This window comes from Fusarium solani (assembly GCF_023522795.1).
Source record: "Fusarium solani strain SB1 chromosome Unknown bctg00000011, whole genome shotgun sequence".
Lineage (NCBI taxonomy): Eukaryota > Fungi > Ascomycota > Sordariomycetes > Hypocreales > Nectriaceae > Fusarium > Fusarium solani.
In genome coordinates this window covers 1,465,703-1,482,771 of record NW_027072149.1, presented here as the reverse complement: position 1 = coordinate 1,482,771, position 17,069 = coordinate 1,465,703, and the positions used below count along the sequence as shown (strand labels likewise).

The following is a 17,069-nucleotide window of genomic DNA, read 5'->3' as shown; positions in this document are numbered from 1 at the left end:
TGCAAACGGTTACACAACTGCCAAGTCCCGACGGTGAAAGAAGAAGTGCACGTTGCAGTGCCGACAGGGCTCGGTCTGACCGGCGAGTTGAGAAATGTCGCAGTGGTGCACCATCAACGCGTCATGAAATCACAAAGGAGTGTGTTTGTGGTGACACAAGTCAGAGCCTGCTTTTTGGAACGTAAGACAGCCTGCTTTTAACCACCCACTCTCAACCGGCGAGTCTGAACAGCCTGCATGTCTCCATGAGCCAATCGCAAGACGCTCCCTTCCACCTTCCCTTCCGCAGAGCCTCAAATCAAGGCGCCTTCCGTGACATATGATCCGAATAGCACGCCCATTATTTGAATTTCATGAGAGCCTCGTCTTGTTCTTCAGATCAAATCTTTGCCAATTGAACCAGCCATGGCTCCATCTCCTGGTCTTTCTTCTCCTCCTCCTCCCCTCGGCCGTTTGCGCCTTGCCTCGCCGGCCGATATCCCGCGCATCGGCATCGTCGCTGCTTCTGGATTTCCCTATTCTCCCGTCTTTGACTGGGAGCGCCCAAATCATGCCGAGTTCCCCCAAGATACCCTCCTTTCGTATCGCCACGAGTTCTCATCCGTCATCAAAAGCCCTGAGCACATCGTCCTTGTCGCCACCGACAAGTTTGATCCTGACGAAGGAAAAAAGACCAAGGCAATCATCCCGCACAACAGTGGTTGGCCTACACCCAAACCTCATGATGAGGTGGTTGTCGGTGTGGCCTGTTGGAAACTCCAGCCTGGGTCAGACAGAAAAGGAGCCTTTCAAAATGATGACGGTATGTATACCCATACTTTTCATTCCTCCCCGGTGTCTAACTTATTCAATCAGCCCCTTATCCTGAACTCCTGGGAAACCCAATGAGAGACATGGACAAGGACCACTGCGACGCGCTTGACGAGCGCTGCGAGGCGGTGGAAGAACAGTGAGTCACAACCTGAGCCTGTGTTAACGCATATCTCCATCAATGAATACCTATCAATCATCTTAGGTACTTCCAGGGTCTCGCAACAATGGAGATGGTTGTCGTACATCCCGCGTACTGGAGACGCGGCCACGGAGGCCGTCTAGTTCGGTGGGGCATCGATCTCGCCAACCTAGACAAGGTCTGCCAAGGGGTCATTGCCGCCGAGATGGGCAAATCGCTTTACCTTTCACTAGGTTACGAGGAACTCGAGGACTTGCACCTCGGCGGCGACGAGGGTATTCATGTGTCGGCCATGCAATACCACGTCAAGTCAGGCTCTGCTGTGAAGCGACTCTTATCAAGGGTTGCGCGACTGAGACCACACATTCCTATGCCAGTGCCAGCTGTAGTGCCACGACTTCTTCAGGTCTGCCAGAGGGTACGGCAATCCTTATTATGCTGTGGTAATTCAACTGGAAGCTTCTTTGAGAAGGAGAAGGACAGCAGTGTATTGGACCACCAAGATAAAGGAAAAGCATGGGATAGGTCAACCCTGTCATTGGCGACAGGGATGCGATAAGCACGTCCGAGACGCATTTATCAGCTTCGACGTTGAAGAAGATTGAAGCAAGTGGAAAGGCAAAAAAGGGGGGATCCAAGTCTATATGAATTCAAGACAGGCCCCCTACGGGTATCAATAACCTAAGACACGAAAATTCTTCACAAAGCCAGCCATCTCAACTGGCTTGCTGCTATCTCGTAGATAACAGACCAACCCCGGCTCACGAGACTGTCGCCCCATCCTTCCTATACAGGACTAGCCTCTAATTTGGTCTTATCGCCGCTTCTTCCGGTGGGGACTATATATTTCCCCGCCTTTTGTCTCTCCAAACTCAGTGACATAAGACATACATTGGTCAACACCCTAGCCACCTTCTCCCTCTGTTCTGCCTCAAAAGTGATGCCTCCACAGCGTCGTTCATGGGTCGGATGCTCTCGGTGCAAGCGTTTCAAGAAGAAGTGCAGTGAGGAACGGCCTACCTGTCAGCGCTGCAAGAGCGCCGGCGTAGCTTGTGAGTATGGGGTTCACCTGAGATGGGGCGGGAGACCCTTCAATCGCTCTGCGTTTGGCAATTGTCTATCCCGGAATGAGTTGAGTGTTCAGAGGCTAGGTGCTTTCTATCCAATCAACCTATACGAGCTGAGCTAACCCTGGTCTTAGATATCAACCGGGATAACTTCATCTACGTCTCTCCCTCTACACCTCAACCAGGCCCAGCTGCTGTCGCTGTCTCTACTCCTCCCCCTTCATCCTCTCCCTCATCAAGTACCCTATCCAAGGAGACAGAAAACTATGACACCTCTTCCTCAACCTCTTCAGAAGTCTCTCTGTTAAGTCCAGCTAAAACCTATGACCTGGTTCCTCGGCGGCGACAATTATCTCTACCACTTCCTGTCGGATACTTCAGCCACCTATCACCCCTACACATGTCCGGTCTTCAATATTTCACAGAAAGAACCGTCAGAGCTCTCGCCCCTCATCCTCAAATATTCGATGAGTTATGCGAGTTGATTCTTCCCATGGCCGTCTTCAACGACGCTCTATTACAGGGCATCGTCGCCCTCGCTGCCGTACACAAACTGGCCAGCTGCAAGACAAGTGACGAGCAGACCGCACAATGTCTCATCATAGAAGGCTTCCAAGCCCTCAGTTCAAGGTCTTTATGTCAAAGACTCTCCGAGTGCGACGATGACCGGCAGCTCGTGCCGCTGCTAGCTGCAGCAAGGACCTTGTTCGTCTGCGAGGTCTTTGCTGCCAATCCCAGCCGTGACCGATGGAGCATACACTTCCGGGGCGCTCGGGGGCTTATCTCTCGACTCCAAGACAAGGGCCTCTCACAAAATCCGACAGATGAGCTGCGCTTTTTGTTGCGCTGGTTCGACATGACCGAGTCATTAGTTTGCCACGCGGCCAGTGATCTGGTGTCTGAACAAACAACGATCCCTACCCCCTCGACGCAGTCCTCCGATAGCGAGCCTGTGTACATTGACATGTACTTGGCGCGCACAAGAGATCTACTAGGCGTGTTCAAGGAGATTGCCCGGCTACAACATCGCAGTAACAAAGCCACAGAAACAGAAGATGCCGAAGTTTCATGGCTTCTGAGCTATCTTCAGGGCATCATCGACCGAGACCGAGCCAATCCACCACCAGTTCTTTCCATTCGAGGTCGCGTTTTCTCACCGCATGAGGTGAACGAGTATCGGTTATCAAATCAAGTGTGGCAGCTAACGGCTTTACTCCTTATTCAACGGCGCCTTCGTCGTTTACCCAGGTCTTCATCTACAATTCAAGACCTAGTCCGTCGTATCCTCGAGGGCGCTGAGCGGATGACACTTCGAGATGGCCTCACGCCCGTTACTCTTCTCACACCTCCGCTGTTTTTTGCGGGCTGTGACGCCCTCGGTCCTCATCGGGAGAGGGTGCAGCATCTATTACATGGTGTCTCCAAGTGTCTTGGACTACTCAACACGCAAAAGGCCCTCGACATCCTGGAGGATCACTGGGCGGTGGATGATGGCCATGATGACGAGCTAGCTGATATGTCATTGCCCAAGATTAGCGAGTTTCTACCATACTGAAAGGGGTCGACAACTTGTACTACTACCGCTTATCATGTTCGGTCTACAATTACGGCAGGGAGCTGGTCTTTTACTTCTGGGTCAGTTGGAGTTTTTGTATTTAGCGTAGTCACTTCCACAAATATACAAGTCCTCGTCCCGGCGTGGGTCGAGGCACTCTTCACAGAGCTTAATCATTCCGGTCGATGCAGTGATTTCCATCACATGAAGCGAGGCGGTACATTTCCAGAGGGACCGCCGATTTACTCGAACCATTCATTTCGGGATTGATGTGAGCTGAGATGCCTGAGCGCCTATCAAAGTACATACAACGCAGCACCCTAATCTTGGTCCACTGCAGGCACCTGTTGTGTTGCACAGTGAATCCCACCACCAATGATGGGAAGAGCGTTAATATACACCTGCACCACCTTGCGGTCCGGGTACAACTTCTGAAACAGCTCCAAGGCCTCCGCATCCCTCTCATCATGGCCAAACTTGGGAATGATCAGACCCCCATTGACGGGAAGGAAGTTGACGTACGAGGCGATGATGTCCCCGTCGACCACATTCTCGAGTTTCCCCAAGTCTGGCTCTGTGCAGTCAATCAGCTCGATGGGTCTGCCCTTGGCGTCGGTAGCACCAGTGAGCTTCGCCTTGGCGTCGTTGTATGCCTCGACGTATCTTCCGGGGTTTTTTGGTGAAGGTTTGCTGAGGACGACCTTGCCTGAGCCGACAAATCGAGCAAGGGCGTCGACGTGGCAGTCTGTAGTGTCCTTGTCGGTCTCTCCTGAGAGCCATAGGAATTTCTTGACGCCGAGAACACGCGAAAGCTCTGCTTCGACCTGTTCCCTGCTCCGGCCGGGGTTACGGTTCTCGTTGAGCACCGCACTCTCAGCCGCCATGAAAGTACCCTCCCCATCAATATCCATTCCACCGCCCTCAGCAACGAGATTCACAGCCAGAGGCTCAGCACCCGTCATCTGCTGAGCCGCAATGGGCGCGATAGCCTCATCTCCGGATGGTCCGCGCTTGCCGCCCCAGTAGTTGAAGTTGAAGTTCACACCACGGACAGTCTTTTCGTCCCGCGACTTGACAAAGATGGGGCCAAAGTCTCGAATCCACAGGTGGCTCGTCTTGGGCTCGCTCACGACAGAGACACCTTTGCCTGCCAGAGCCTTGGCTTCCTCGAGGGTGTCTGGGCTGGCAAAGAGCGTGACAGGTTCAAACTCAGCAATGGCGTTGGCGATGGACACAACTTCCTTCTGGGCTGCCAGCAGTAGGTCTCCGCCGGTGACACAGGTGTTGTTGGGATAAGCCATAAGTGTGCATTTGTGAGGTGTAGTCTCGGCTGGCTGGTACCAGTCGCTGGTGTAGGACGTCATGGTTGTATAGGCTGTGGGGATTCTATCTCAACAAGCGGGGATGGGGTTCAAGGTAGGATCGTTTTTGGGTATTGTGGGAGCTTTTGACATGCTCCAAGCTGAGAATACTCCCTCTTTTGTAGTTCTTCGTTGGTAGATAGGGACATTAAGAGCGTCAACCCAAAGTTCCCAAATAGGAAGGTTGGGGCGACTTCAACATCAACCCCGCCCAGATCAAGCCTGTCACGATGACAGGGACGCCACATGGTGTAAAGAGAGCGCCTTACGGTGGAGAGCTAGTGAAGGACAAGTCAAAGGGCGTTGTTCTTGGTTGGTTGTTACTTTGTTGTGTTGGAAGAAACAGGCGATCGACAGCATCTGACCAGTTCGCCAGGCTAGATAGCCAATAACTCGAGAGAGAATAGAGTGCTGCTTAATGGATTCCGTTTGGCCAGCAAGCCAAGCATTCACGTGCCAAGAAGGTTAGACTGGAAAGCCAACTACTAGGGACTACGTAGAGGCCTTCACCTGAGAGGCACTCTTTCTTGCCATCTTAGCAGCAAGCCATGGATGACACTGGTACGTATTCATGGAGTTTCGGACTTCAGCCCCCAGGGTCTGCTTGAATATCCTTTTTCATAAACGCTTGTTGTGATTGCACCTATGGGCACCCTCAGCCAGCTACATATCTCAGCCAGCTACAGATGAGTAACTCCGTGACTCAGGCACAACGTCAATAATAGCCAGCCACCTCCGTTGTTAAAGAGACAAAAGAACTTGTTGCTTGTCTAATCCATACAACTCCAATACAAAGAAAAATGCAGACAATTGCTGTTGATGCCATGCACTCGCGTCGCTTGCATCACGCCGTCAAACCCCCGAACTCCAACTGTAACAACGCAAAACTCTCCTCACTTCCTCATAGCAAAGATGCTCAAGAATATGCTCCATCCGAATCCCACACACACAGCTACCAGCACTCTCGATCGTACCGGGACCCAGAGGAAGTTGCAGACGGCCACCAGTGGCCAGATATGCCAGCCCGCCTTGACAAGAGGCCATAGCCTATCGCGGATGACGAGGAAAACCAGATTTGGGTGCGGTACGCGGGCGATGTTTGTACAGATGAGAAAGACGGAGCCGCTGATGGCGAGACCAATGGTCTGGTCGAGTACCAGCTTGGCCAGGATATTGCGCCATATTATATCAGGGCTGAGGTTGAGGCATGACCGCTTCTTTTCATGGACCACGGTATCGTCGTCCTTCTTCTCTTCCAGCTGCTTCACGTCGCCTTGGATGCTGGGCAGCACCTCGCCGCTGGGCTGGGAGCTGCCAGTAGGGAACCAGTCCTCGAGGACGAACTGAATGATGTTGCCGATCTGAGAGCCGATGAATCCATAGATGGCAAACTCAAGGACCTGCTGCCAGTCAAAGGTGGACTGGCCAGGGGTGCTGTAGTGCTTGATGAGCTGGACGACCAGGTTGGCCGAGACCTTTATGGCGGTGGCCTGGAGGGCGAGGCGCAGGTTGAGGGCGCGACGCATGGTGACGAGATGTAGATTATGCAGCCATGGAGAGATACAAGGCCATGGAGATGGGGGCCTGAGAGCGTGTGGAGGCCAATCGACGGGTCGTGGTGAGTGAGGCTGATGTGTTGTGATTGATTGTGAGTGAGATCGAGACTGGCTGTGCAGGGGCGCTCCCGGACGAATGAGAACAGCTGTCCCTTTTACGGGTCTGTCATGCTGAAAGTGGGCCTTTTATTTCCTCATTGGGTAACGCCCGATCCCATTGTTCTTCGCTTGGAGGAGGTCAAGCGCGTCAAAAGATTAACCGCGAGGCGCTGCAACAGGAGAAGCTTGGCAGAGGAAGGGGAAATGCATGATGTTCACGTGTTTGACGCGTTTTGGGTGTGATTGAAGGGTGCCGGGGCTCATTTGGGAGAATGCCATGTGAGGCGGTCGCGCCTAAGAAATGATACATCACAGCAGCCACATGGAGACCGAGACAAAGCAGAACAATGAGCTGCACAAACATCTTTGATGTAGAAAAAAAAAAGAGCTCAGGCATTACTGCTTGACAAGTCAATTCTTAGCAATGCAGGAAGTCATTCAGAACGAGTGTAGGCCCCGTACTACACAATAGCTTTGACATGCAAAAAAAAAAATCTAACAGTGTCGGGTAGCTCAGCTGCCACAAACGCTAAAAAATGTGGACAACAGCGGAATTAAACCACCAAATTTGGACGAACAGGGAATCGAACCCTGGACCACTCCCAGACTAGACAAGTTCTTGGGAAGAAACATGCTAAGGGAGTATTATACCACTAAACCATTCGCCCGAATGGATGATGATCGGCTTTCCAAATGGAACTTAGGAGGGACGTTGAGCACCGCCGACCATGATTCATGCGCAAGGACATGATTCAGCTAAACCGTAACAGACGAAACAAGACATAGACGGATAGTAATTGCCGTTGCTTCATGAGGAAACTCCAGCAGACAAGTAATAAGCAAAGACAACGTGCTACAAAAAGCACCACCAACGCTCCTCAGCCAGATAATACATCAGCAGTCCTTGACTCTTCCTCCTCAATCCCAAAACCTGACCAACTCATCGTCCCAAGACTCATCAAAAAAGCGTTGGAGAGGAGTACTCAGCCCTCTTTCAGGTCTGAGTAAAACTCCCCAGCGTCGCTATTTGGAAGCCGATCAACTCCAGACCGGTCGTCATGCCACTTCTGAGATCTCCGTTAGGAGCGAGGGAACAGAGGAAATATCGCCTTCTTATGAAGGAGTCGACCCCGGAGTTGGAGAGACTCTATTGTGGGGAATTGATGTTCAGGATACAGTTTCCCTTTGTCAAAGAGTGCCCATGCTCGCTGCCGATAAATGGAGCGTTGAAGATGGGCAAACTCCTCAAAAGACTCCTCCTCGTCGATGTACTCTGACGGGCGAGAACTTCCCGTCTGAGCTTCTCCCACTGCCCTGGACCGTCCGTCTCATTCTTGTCTGACACATCTGGCGTTGGGATAATATCATCAATTGAGACTGGTTGGGAAATGTTCTCCTGCTCTTCCTCAAACAGGCTGAACCACTCCTTCAGTTGAAGATGCTGGTTCTGCTCTGTTGAGTTGAGCGGATTGGCGACCAGGTCGACCCCAAAGAGGGCTAGGCGGTCGGTAATCCTGGGGCTTGTCTTTGCCCCGTTCCCCTCCATATCATTGAAGTACGCCAAGTGGCTGAAGCAACAATTGTCCGGGAACATCAGGCCAGCGGGGTCAGAGTTGGCTGAGGGGAGGTCAGGCAGCCAAGAGCCGGCACAATGGGCAAACATTGCACCATACAAGCTCTTGACTTATTCGTGAACGCAAAGAATCCCCTCAATCTCCCGAGGATGGAGGCGGTTGATTGCCTCCTTGAAAATCTCCTCGCACTGGTGTGATGCCTGCTCAAGATTTTGGAGACGGGGGCGGAGAACTTGGCACATGATCTTGTACTTCAAGAATGCCGCAGCAAGTCCCTCTCTTTCAGGTAGGGAGAGTCTCCAGAAAAGGGTCTTGTCGTGGTCGACGAATGTCGTCTCTCCAAGAACTCTGTTCTTCAAGTAAGGCCGAGAATGGCCGGGAGAAAGACTTAGGAGAAAACTGTAGGCTCTTGTTGGGGTGAGAGAAGTAGCCTTTGTGATATAGTCTTCGATGAAAACCGAGAGACGATCTAGTAGGGCTTGCAACTTGGGGGTGGGAGGCTCGTAACAAGGCCGTTTCAGGCTTTGTCGGGTGTCGATAGAAGTGCTCATCCTGGCGAAATCCCCCAGGCGAATTGTGTTGATGTGAAAAGAAAAAGTATTCCGGTGAGTTAAAAGTCGTAGATCAAAGCTCGAAGGAGAGGAAGGCTCAAATCTGTCTCCCAAACCGCTTCGCCGGCAGGAGGTTTGAAGTCATTCTCATTACCCTACCTTTGCCTCCGTTCTGGGGCTCAATACGTTTGATAGGCTGGTTTACGCCATACGAACAATGCCCACGTACTTGAAATAAGATCTTTTGCCTGCCTACCCGCTTTAGAATCCATGTGGGTGGCTGTGCAAGGTGTCGTGTATTGTCATCATCAACCTCTTCAGGCACCGATTGTGTTGAGGAATGGCGGCTAAAGGCTCCAAGGCCTGGAACACCTTCACCGTTCTGAACTATGCCGTAATCGAATATCATGCCAGGCACAAGCGGCGAGAAATCGAAACTCTATCTGTGCAACTCATGCCTAAACCGGCGTCTTCATCATACCAGCCCAGACATATATCAATTGCTTTTCCATCATCTTTTTTTTTCTCAATGACCCTTGCCTTCAAAAGATCCCTCAGCATCAAACCCCAGTAAATCCAACTCAATTATTCACAATGAAGCCCCTTATTCTTATCCTCCTCGCTGCTGCTTGGGTGTATGCCCAAGACCCATCCTCTACGGAATGCAAGAGCAAGGAAACTGTCGCCAGTTGTCTCGAGAACATTGATGTATGTATCACACACACATTTTTACCCTGTGACTCATAGCTCATGCTGCTCTAGCCTGAAAAGTGCAACGACGACATCCCCTGCCTCTGCGCAGTATATACAGAGGCCAACAAGTAAGTTTGGCACCCCCAACGCGAGCTCAGTAATAACCTTGGTGCCTTTTGCAGTTGCTTTAGAAGTTGCCCCGACGACGTTGAGGCGAAGACATACGCCGAAACCGCAGAAGGCTTTTGCAACTGGGGTACCGATGGTACCGATGATACACCTGAGTGAGGGGAGCGTTGAACTCTTGGTCGCTTTCTCGTACTGCTGCTGGAGATCCAAGTACGCAGGCTATCCGAGCTCCAGGGACCGAGGTGAATGTGCCGTCGTTGATAGTACCTCTCATAGACCCATCATTTCAAGCCCCCTTCTCTGTTGCTGTCCCATTTCAAGGCTGGATTATCCAGCTTAGGCATTCAGGGTGGCTGCAAAGTGCCTGACAGGACTGCATCCTCGTTCAGTCACATGCTGTGGCCAGGATTGTGAATCCGCGTATAGGTACTATGTAAGCATAACGTGGGACTCTGTGGCCGGTCTTGTCCTCATCGCCGACGGCGACAATTTCCTTGGGAAGCTGAGGAGCCTGAAAGCTGGTGTTAACAATGGAATTAGCTAGCGTTAAGAGAGGGCATTCTTATAGGCATGATGGGTGGGCGTAGATTTTGGTCTTGAGGAAGGCCTTTGGTTGAAGTAGAGTGGGAAGAAGGTTGCGAGTTGGTAAGATGAAAGAGGACAGAAGTGCTGGTGATGGTTGTAGAGGTGGTGAGGGATTCCGATTCTGAGTCGAGGGAAACGCTCGACTTTATACTTCCGTCAGAAAGAATAGTTTCACTGGCCCGCGAACGCCAACGAACGAACCAATATGACCCTCGTTGCTGCAAGTGGAGCTTGGATAGGGCTGAAACTTTGGCTGGGTGTCATTTCGGACTCTTACGGAGCGGGCCGCAAATCGCACAGGTCGAGACCAAGTTCTAACAAGGGCAAGCATCAAGTGAGCCAAGTGTTGAGATTTTGGCGCTTCCTGGGCTGGCTGGTCGAAAACAGTGGTCACCGCACTAGCTCTCGTTCCCTTGCGTGGTCGTTTCCTACACTGTGTTGTAATATCTCATGTATCGTCTCATTCTGTTCCGAGACACGGATTCGTTCTTGTCCAGAACTTGCCGGAACTCGAACTCTGCCGAGAGAATAGGAAAGACTCCGCTTCTTTCCAAGATTAGCCAATCAGCCGTATTACGTATGACATGATCAATCCCATCAAGGCCCAGTGGCGTAGTGGTAGGTTCAAAGGGAGCTAATCGTAACGTAGGATGTGAGACATAGCTGCAAGCTCGCTTTCCTGAGGAAGCAGGCTTTTTCAAAACGGCAAACACCCCGAAGCTCAGCTCGCCCTTATTGAGATGGCGTCAATATAGTCTTGTATATGCAGGCTGCCACATATCACTGTCACCTGTTCTGCGATACCGGCTTTTGCCCAACACGCCGGCATCCTACGTGGTGCCATGTGCCAAGCAGTCTGGATCTACAGCATGAATCAAATTTGGCTCAATGCAATTGTAAAGTGGCCGGCTGGCATAGGTGGAAGTATTAGCCTTCTGGTCTCTGAGTGTGAAGCAGGGATATCCAAGGCGGCTGAGACAAAAGCTCCCTGCTTCATCATTACCTGTGGACAGGGCATGAGACTGATCGGTGAGGTATGCTCTCCGAATTGATATCGACAAAAACACAACAAGCAGGCGTTGGCTTTTAGGTACCTAAGTACGTCGGGTATGACATGCCATAACTCACAAGCAGCCTCGCTCTATCTGATGGGGCCTTCTGACTTGAACGCGGACTCTTTCATGCCTGAAGACCTAGACTGAACTTCTTGAGCCTTCTAGACGCAATCCTTCCTGAAAAAAAAAACTCCTTTTACACACGGCTATGAGAGTGATACCATCCACCCCTTATTGTGGGCAAGGCAGTGATGTTTATCAACATAACGTCCGTCCAGTCGTACTCATGTTAATCACAATCCAGAGGCCATGTTACTGTTCATGTGGGCCACATTGCAGCGCCACATCTTTGCATTCGTACCGAGTTGAAGCTGAGGTTGAAGCTGGAAGTTGATGTGATTGCCACTATTCGGGTGTAGGGTTCTTGGAGACTAGGAAGTCTCCCAACTCTATCTCTTTCTGTAAAAGAATTGAGCTTTAAGGTATTAAGTGTGATCTTTTGAGATATCGAGATATGAGTGACGATTTTTTCATGCCATCTAACGTTAGCTGCGTTCTGCTCACTTGAATTGAAGTTGTTCGGCAACCATAACCAGTTCCAAAGATGTTGTTCAGTCATGCAGAAACGAGCGTAGCGAAGGCACATTGAAACTCTCCACAAGAAATATTATAGCTAGATATCGGAAATAGAATGCTCTTGAGCCTTTGCTATGGGCAAGGATCAGATCGGGGTCTCAGGCATCCAAGATGTATGACATAGGACACTCCCATGCAGCAACTTAAAGCCTTGGGATGTTAAACTTCCCAGTTTGAATAATTGATTAGAAATCCATGTCAATTCCGTCAATTCTCATGTTATTTTTTAGCGACAATTCAGATGGCTATGCCTACCTTGCCTTGTGATGGGAAATAAGACAAATACAGAAGCACACAAGCCCACTCGGTGACATTTCTTATCACCTCTTCAAGCAGTTCTGGGGCAGCAGAGCGGATTACATCTAATGCGATCATCTATGGTAGTGCATAAGTATACGCCCGGTAAGTCATCCGCTCAACACGGTCAAAATGGGAAACAATGCTTCAATTGCTCAGCGTCCCACAGATGGCGATCCCGAGTTTGGCGTTGAAAGCCGCTCGCGTTCTCTTTAGATAATTCGGCCCATAGATGCGGCTCACAGTGCAAAATAGCCAATTAAGGTTTAAAAAGCTGTAAGTACATATTATTTGCTTATGAATAGATAAGTCCGTGTGCGCTAGGAGAGCTGCCCTCGTTGTTTTCCGGGAAGCCGCAAACCGTAGGGCCATGCCTCAGTCTTTGTGACTATTTTCAGACAATTTTGGCAATTTATTCATCTTGAACATTGATAGGTAGCAACTTGGAAGCGGTTTCGTAGTATCAAGCTATTGAGCCATAAGACAGCTACGGTTTGCTCCATGATTAGGCCTTTGGAGGCTGAAACTGTCAGTAGGAACTATATGTGAACAGGCAACCATGTAGAACACTGCAAAAAGTATATCATCACCTCATGGACCGCGTTCTATCAAAATTCATGTTACTACGGGCGTGTCCTCTACCCATCCAAGATTCTGGTCCAGTCTATCTATCTCCATTAACTTTCTTCAAATGGCCGTAGAATCCGAGCAAAAGGTCTAAACCCATCGAACCTTTAGGGTAAGGAGGTTTACTGCCCCAAGTGAGGCCGAAACCAGCACTGACCCTTCCTATCGTGAGACGCGGTGGCTGGTTCTTCATGTCCGGCACAGAGAATAGCCGAAGAGACGGGCCGGTTTCCGCATCCCTTGGCGTGAAGAGAAAGCATGGATAGTTTGACTTTATCCTGATCTCCTCCCGCGAGGACGTGCACTTCCCCTTCCGTGGTTGGAGGTCGATCTAGGTTGAAGAGCACCCACCCAATAACCATGGCAAGCACCGTGATTTGAACGCAATTGAGGGCAGTCACAAGGACCTCGTGATCCCTCAGAATATCTAAAAGGGCTTAGTAGTGGACGGGAGATACAAACCCACATTAGATACAATTCCACATTCATCTTGTGAACACCGGATGTTTCCCTCCGTCGGCACCGGCCTTATTACTAGCCTTAATCTCTCTCCCATATTTACCGTTTTAAGACTATGGAACGGACCAAGGGATGTTTTCTAATTACAATAATAGCGAAAAGGGCGAGCGGCTAGAGTCGGGCCGAGTGTTGAGGAATGTGAAATATCTACGGTAGACGGCACGCGCATTAGCTTCTTGGGCCGTGTTGAGCGGGTTTCTTTATTTGGAAGCGGTGAAGAACCCGCTCAACCTTATTCGTTCATAATTAGAGATCTATTTGATGGAATAGATGTGAGGAAAGGAAAGATTTCCATTCTTCTGTTCTTATGTACTCCAGACGCGGAAAACGAGACCATATTTACCCAAGTAACTAGTGATCATGAAAGACATCTGTCTAGCATCTTGTCCAGGGGAGGTTTCCTCCGAATGCGTCAAGACCGTTTTTCTCTAGTAGAAAATCCAACTTACCGCTTCTCATTCGGGGTCCAAGGGTCTAAGGGTCCTATCCTAACTGAAACCTTGTCGCAAAAGGGTTGAGAGCGGGACTATGCTTTGTCGGCAGGGGACTCGGTCCGACTTCAGATGCGGTCTAGTTGGATAGGAATGCCAAGCCGTGTAGAGATGGATAGGATAGATGGTTTCTGTGTTTCTGTTGTATAGTAGTCTGCGAACGGAAGGGCCAAGATCGTTGTATAAATATCAACCTTCTCGCCTCCCAAGTCTATCTTTCCTCATCAGCATCAGCACAGCAATCATCTCAACAATCATTCACCTTCACAACCTTTCAACACACCCAAACAACCACCCCAAATCATCAAGATGAAGGTCACCGCCGCTATCACCATCCTGGCCGTTGCTGCCAACACTGTCATGGCTGTCCCCGTTGTAAGCTACCTCTGCAGCCTAGAGCCCATCAACAACACTGACAACCTCACAGGCCCCTCGTGAGGAGGCCGGCATCTTTGATGTCGTCAAGACTGGCGTCGATACTGCCACCAACATCTTCGGAACCGGTGTCGACGCCGCCACCAGCATCTTTGGCCAGGCATTTGACGGTGCGACCTGCTTCGTCACCGGCTTCTTTAATATTCGACGACCTACTTGCCAGGGACGCGCTACCCTTGGCAACAACGGTAGAATCACTACCACTACCAAGGGTGACACCAAGGGCAACTCCAACACCAACATCAGCCACGAGAGCAACAACGACAGCTTCAGCTTCACCTACTCCACCGAGGAGGACGGTCGTCTCAAGGTCACCATCACCCCCGATGCCAAGGGCAAGTCCCAGTGCGTCACCATTGTCAAGAAGGAGGGCGAGATCAAGGATATCATTTCCCGCGAGGCCAAGAAGTGCCTGTAGGCGCTTACCAATTGGGCTCAGTTGCTGAGCACGACATAATCTGCCGATCATGGTAGGCTCTCTGAGCTGAACCATTGTAGGCCAAGAGTTGGGGGCAAAAGGAGGTGCATTAGATAGTCAGTATTTCTTACGATAAAACCATTCAGAGGGACTCTATTGGTGCCAAGTGCATGCCACAAGGCATATTAGTGAAAGCTGAACTGCAGTGTCACCCATTTTCCCTATCCAAGTGGCCAAGGAACAGGGATCGCCCAGTTTATCCGCAAAGCCACTAGGCTGTGTTTCAGCCTTGCTTACGGTCAGCCCTGAAATGACGCTTACCCTTGACAGAGCCAATAGACCTGCAATCTTGGATTCCCCGCTCCATGGTCTGACGTCGTTTAATAAGCTCGCTTGGGCGCTTAATTAAAACTGTATCGTCTGCTCAACCTTCCACTGACCAAAGGTTGCACACCCAAAATGTTGGGTAACGGGAGACTAAGGCGTCTAATCGTCCTGGTGGACGGCTGTGAGCCGCAGGACGGCAAGAGTGAATAGCTTCATCCTCTGGTCTTTACACCGCTCATTGCTGACTTTTCACTAGAGGACACGAACCCTTCAAGTATCCAGAGGATCAAGGCTCTGGTGAGGGAGGGTGTTTGCCACGTTGGAGGAGTTGAGATCGCCCAGATCCCAAAGTACTACACCGCTACTGCCAGTACTCCCAAGCTAAGCGACAGATGGAAACCCAAGAGCTCCAATGCCGATACGACTCCTGAGCTCATCAAGGCCATTGTCAAGGACATCTCGTCAACTCTCGAACGTCCTGAAGATGAGCTCTGGCTGTACGGATCGGGCCACGGCGCCTTTGTTGCTCGGGCAGCTGCTGGCATCGTCCAACGTCTTGGTTTGGCCAAGACAGCGTCGCCCGAGATATTTGACGACCTCTATGACGCAGCACTTGCACTGATCAAAGCCCAACTGGAGGACGACTTCAAGAACGGCCCCCAACTCATCCAAAAGATCAAGATTCACGCTGATGAGCCACCTCGGATACGGTTCGTCGGTCTCTTCGACACGGTCATTCGCACACCGCCAAAGGCCAGCGCATACGACATCTCGTTTGGTTCCTCCATCGAGATTCTTCGACACGCCCTCGCCATAAACGAGACCCGCACCAGCAGAGCGCTTCAGGCTTTCAGTGCTCCAGAAGAGGCTGAGATGGCCACTCGCTCGTTCATTCAGGCTTGGTTCTTGGGCACGCACGATGACTTGATCGGTGGCACAGCCCACGATGGTCTCTCCCTCTACCCGCTTCAGTGGATCATCCTGGAGAGCTTGTACGCTGGGCTAAGCTTACTCTCCACGGAGAGCTCAACAGCCGCTGATAATCCAATGTCACTTGTGTTTCCTCAGTTCGCTGGCAACTTGCCAACACTAGATGGTTCCGAAGATATCCAGTGGCGACTGCAGTTCGCAAATGGCATCCGACTCAGCATGTTTGACATCCAGAGCTCTCATGGCAAGCGGTCAGCTTCTGGATTGGATGTCCACAGCTTAAAGCTTGACTCGGATCGATACAAGCACAGTCCTACGCGTAAAATCTTTGGAACTGATGGAAAGCTCCTAGGATGGAGTGACAATGGTAAGGCTGATGTCATCTTTTCACTGCTCCCTCTAACATCTACCAGGTCCATATGGCACAATGATCCATCCATCCCTCTTCTGTGTTCTTGACCGTTACCCCCGATATCTTGAGCTTCCCAATCTCAAAGCGCTCAAGGCTCAGATCACCAACTTTCAGGACACGTACCTGGTTGAGGACCCCGAGTCGCTTGCCCCTTGGCTTCGAGATATGCAGCTCCAAGCCAGTGGTGTCAAGGCATTCCGAATTTTAGTCTGCGGCAAGACGGGAGTGGGAAAGTCGACACTCATTAACAAGGTGTTTGGTGTTGAGATGACAGACGAGTCTCTATCGTATCAGCAGGGTGTTCACGACATCAACGTGGCGTTTGAGTCGCCAAAACATCCTGGACTGCTCATCCACGACTCGAGGGGTTGGCAAGCCGGCAGTGATACCGAGCTTGACTTGATTGCAAAGTTCCTTAGACATAGAGCGTTTCAAGAGGATCCTGCAGAAGCTCTTCACGTTATTTGGTAAGTCTTGCTTCACTGCTGCTCTGCTCACATATCTCACCCATCTTCTAGGTTTTGCGTTGATTCAGACGTGGCTCGCATTGAAGAAGCAGACAAGAGAACCTTTGCGACTATTGCCCAATACTCGCATCAAGTTCCTGTGTTTGTTGTTGGAACAAAGAAAGATAAGCTCATGGGATACCGCAAGATGCAGCTTCTAGAAGAGATTATGGAAGAAACAGGAAACTACAAAGAGGCCAAGAAGCAAGCCGAGGAAAAGGCCAGCACGATAGCTGAGGCTCAGTTCGCCGAGCTTCGGAACCAGCTCTCACAGATCGAGCATTACAAGGCAGA

At 50.7% G+C, this 17,069-nt stretch overlaps 6 protein-coding genes across 6 annotated transcripts; 2 read left to right on the top strand and 4 right to left on the bottom strand.

Annotated features, from left to right (window-relative positions):
- Positions 1-405: 405 nt before the first annotated feature.
- MRS44_015553 (uncharacterized protein) lies at positions 406-3,574 on the top strand (the record flags this gene model as incomplete). Its single annotated transcript, XM_065619260.1, has 5 exons — positions 406-802; positions 856-949; positions 1,016-1,370; positions 1,905-2,004; positions 2,154-3,574. 5 exons carry the CDS (start codon positions 406-408, stop codon positions 3,572-3,574), a joined length of 2,367 nt encoding a protein of 788 aa, XP_065475332.1.
- A 320-nt stretch (positions 3,575-3,894) lies between these two features.
- MRS44_015552 (uncharacterized protein) lies at positions 3,895-4,938 on the bottom strand (the record flags this gene model as incomplete). Its single annotated transcript, XM_046276813.2, has 1 exon — positions 3,895-4,938. The coding sequence occupies one exon, from the start codon at positions 4,936-4,938 to the stop codon at positions 3,895-3,897; it is 1,044 nt and encodes a 347-aa protein (XP_046130308.2).
- Positions 4,939-5,828: 890 nt separating this feature from the next.
- On the bottom strand, positions 5,829-6,461 carry MRS44_015551 (uncharacterized protein; the record flags this gene model as incomplete). Its single annotated transcript, XM_046276814.2, has 1 exon — positions 5,829-6,461. One exon carries the CDS (start codon positions 6,459-6,461, stop codon positions 5,829-5,831), a length of 633 nt encoding a protein of 210 aa, XP_046130309.1.
- Positions 6,462-7,737: 1,276 nt separating this feature from the next.
- Positions 7,738-8,253, bottom strand: MRS44_015550 (uncharacterized protein; the record flags this gene model as incomplete). Its single annotated transcript, XM_065619259.1, has 1 exon — positions 7,738-8,253. The coding sequence occupies one exon, from the start codon at positions 8,251-8,253 to the stop codon at positions 7,738-7,740; it is 516 nt and encodes a 171-aa protein (XP_065475331.1).
- Positions 8,254-8,274: 21 nt separating this feature from the next.
- MRS44_015549 (uncharacterized protein) lies at positions 8,275-8,715 on the bottom strand (the record flags this gene model as incomplete). Its single annotated transcript, XM_046281406.2, has 1 exon — positions 8,275-8,715. One exon carries the CDS (start codon positions 8,713-8,715, stop codon positions 8,275-8,277), a length of 441 nt encoding a protein of 146 aa, XP_046130310.2.
- A 594-nt stretch (positions 8,716-9,309) lies between these two features.
- Positions 9,310-9,696, top strand: MRS44_015548 (uncharacterized protein; the record flags this gene model as incomplete). The annotated part of the gene is made up of 3 exons (XM_065619258.1): positions 9,310-9,423; positions 9,478-9,536; positions 9,591-9,696. 3 exons carry the CDS (start codon positions 9,310-9,312, stop codon positions 9,694-9,696), a joined length of 279 nt encoding a protein of 92 aa, XP_065475330.1.
- Between the last annotated feature and the right edge of the window lie 7,373 nt (positions 9,697-17,069).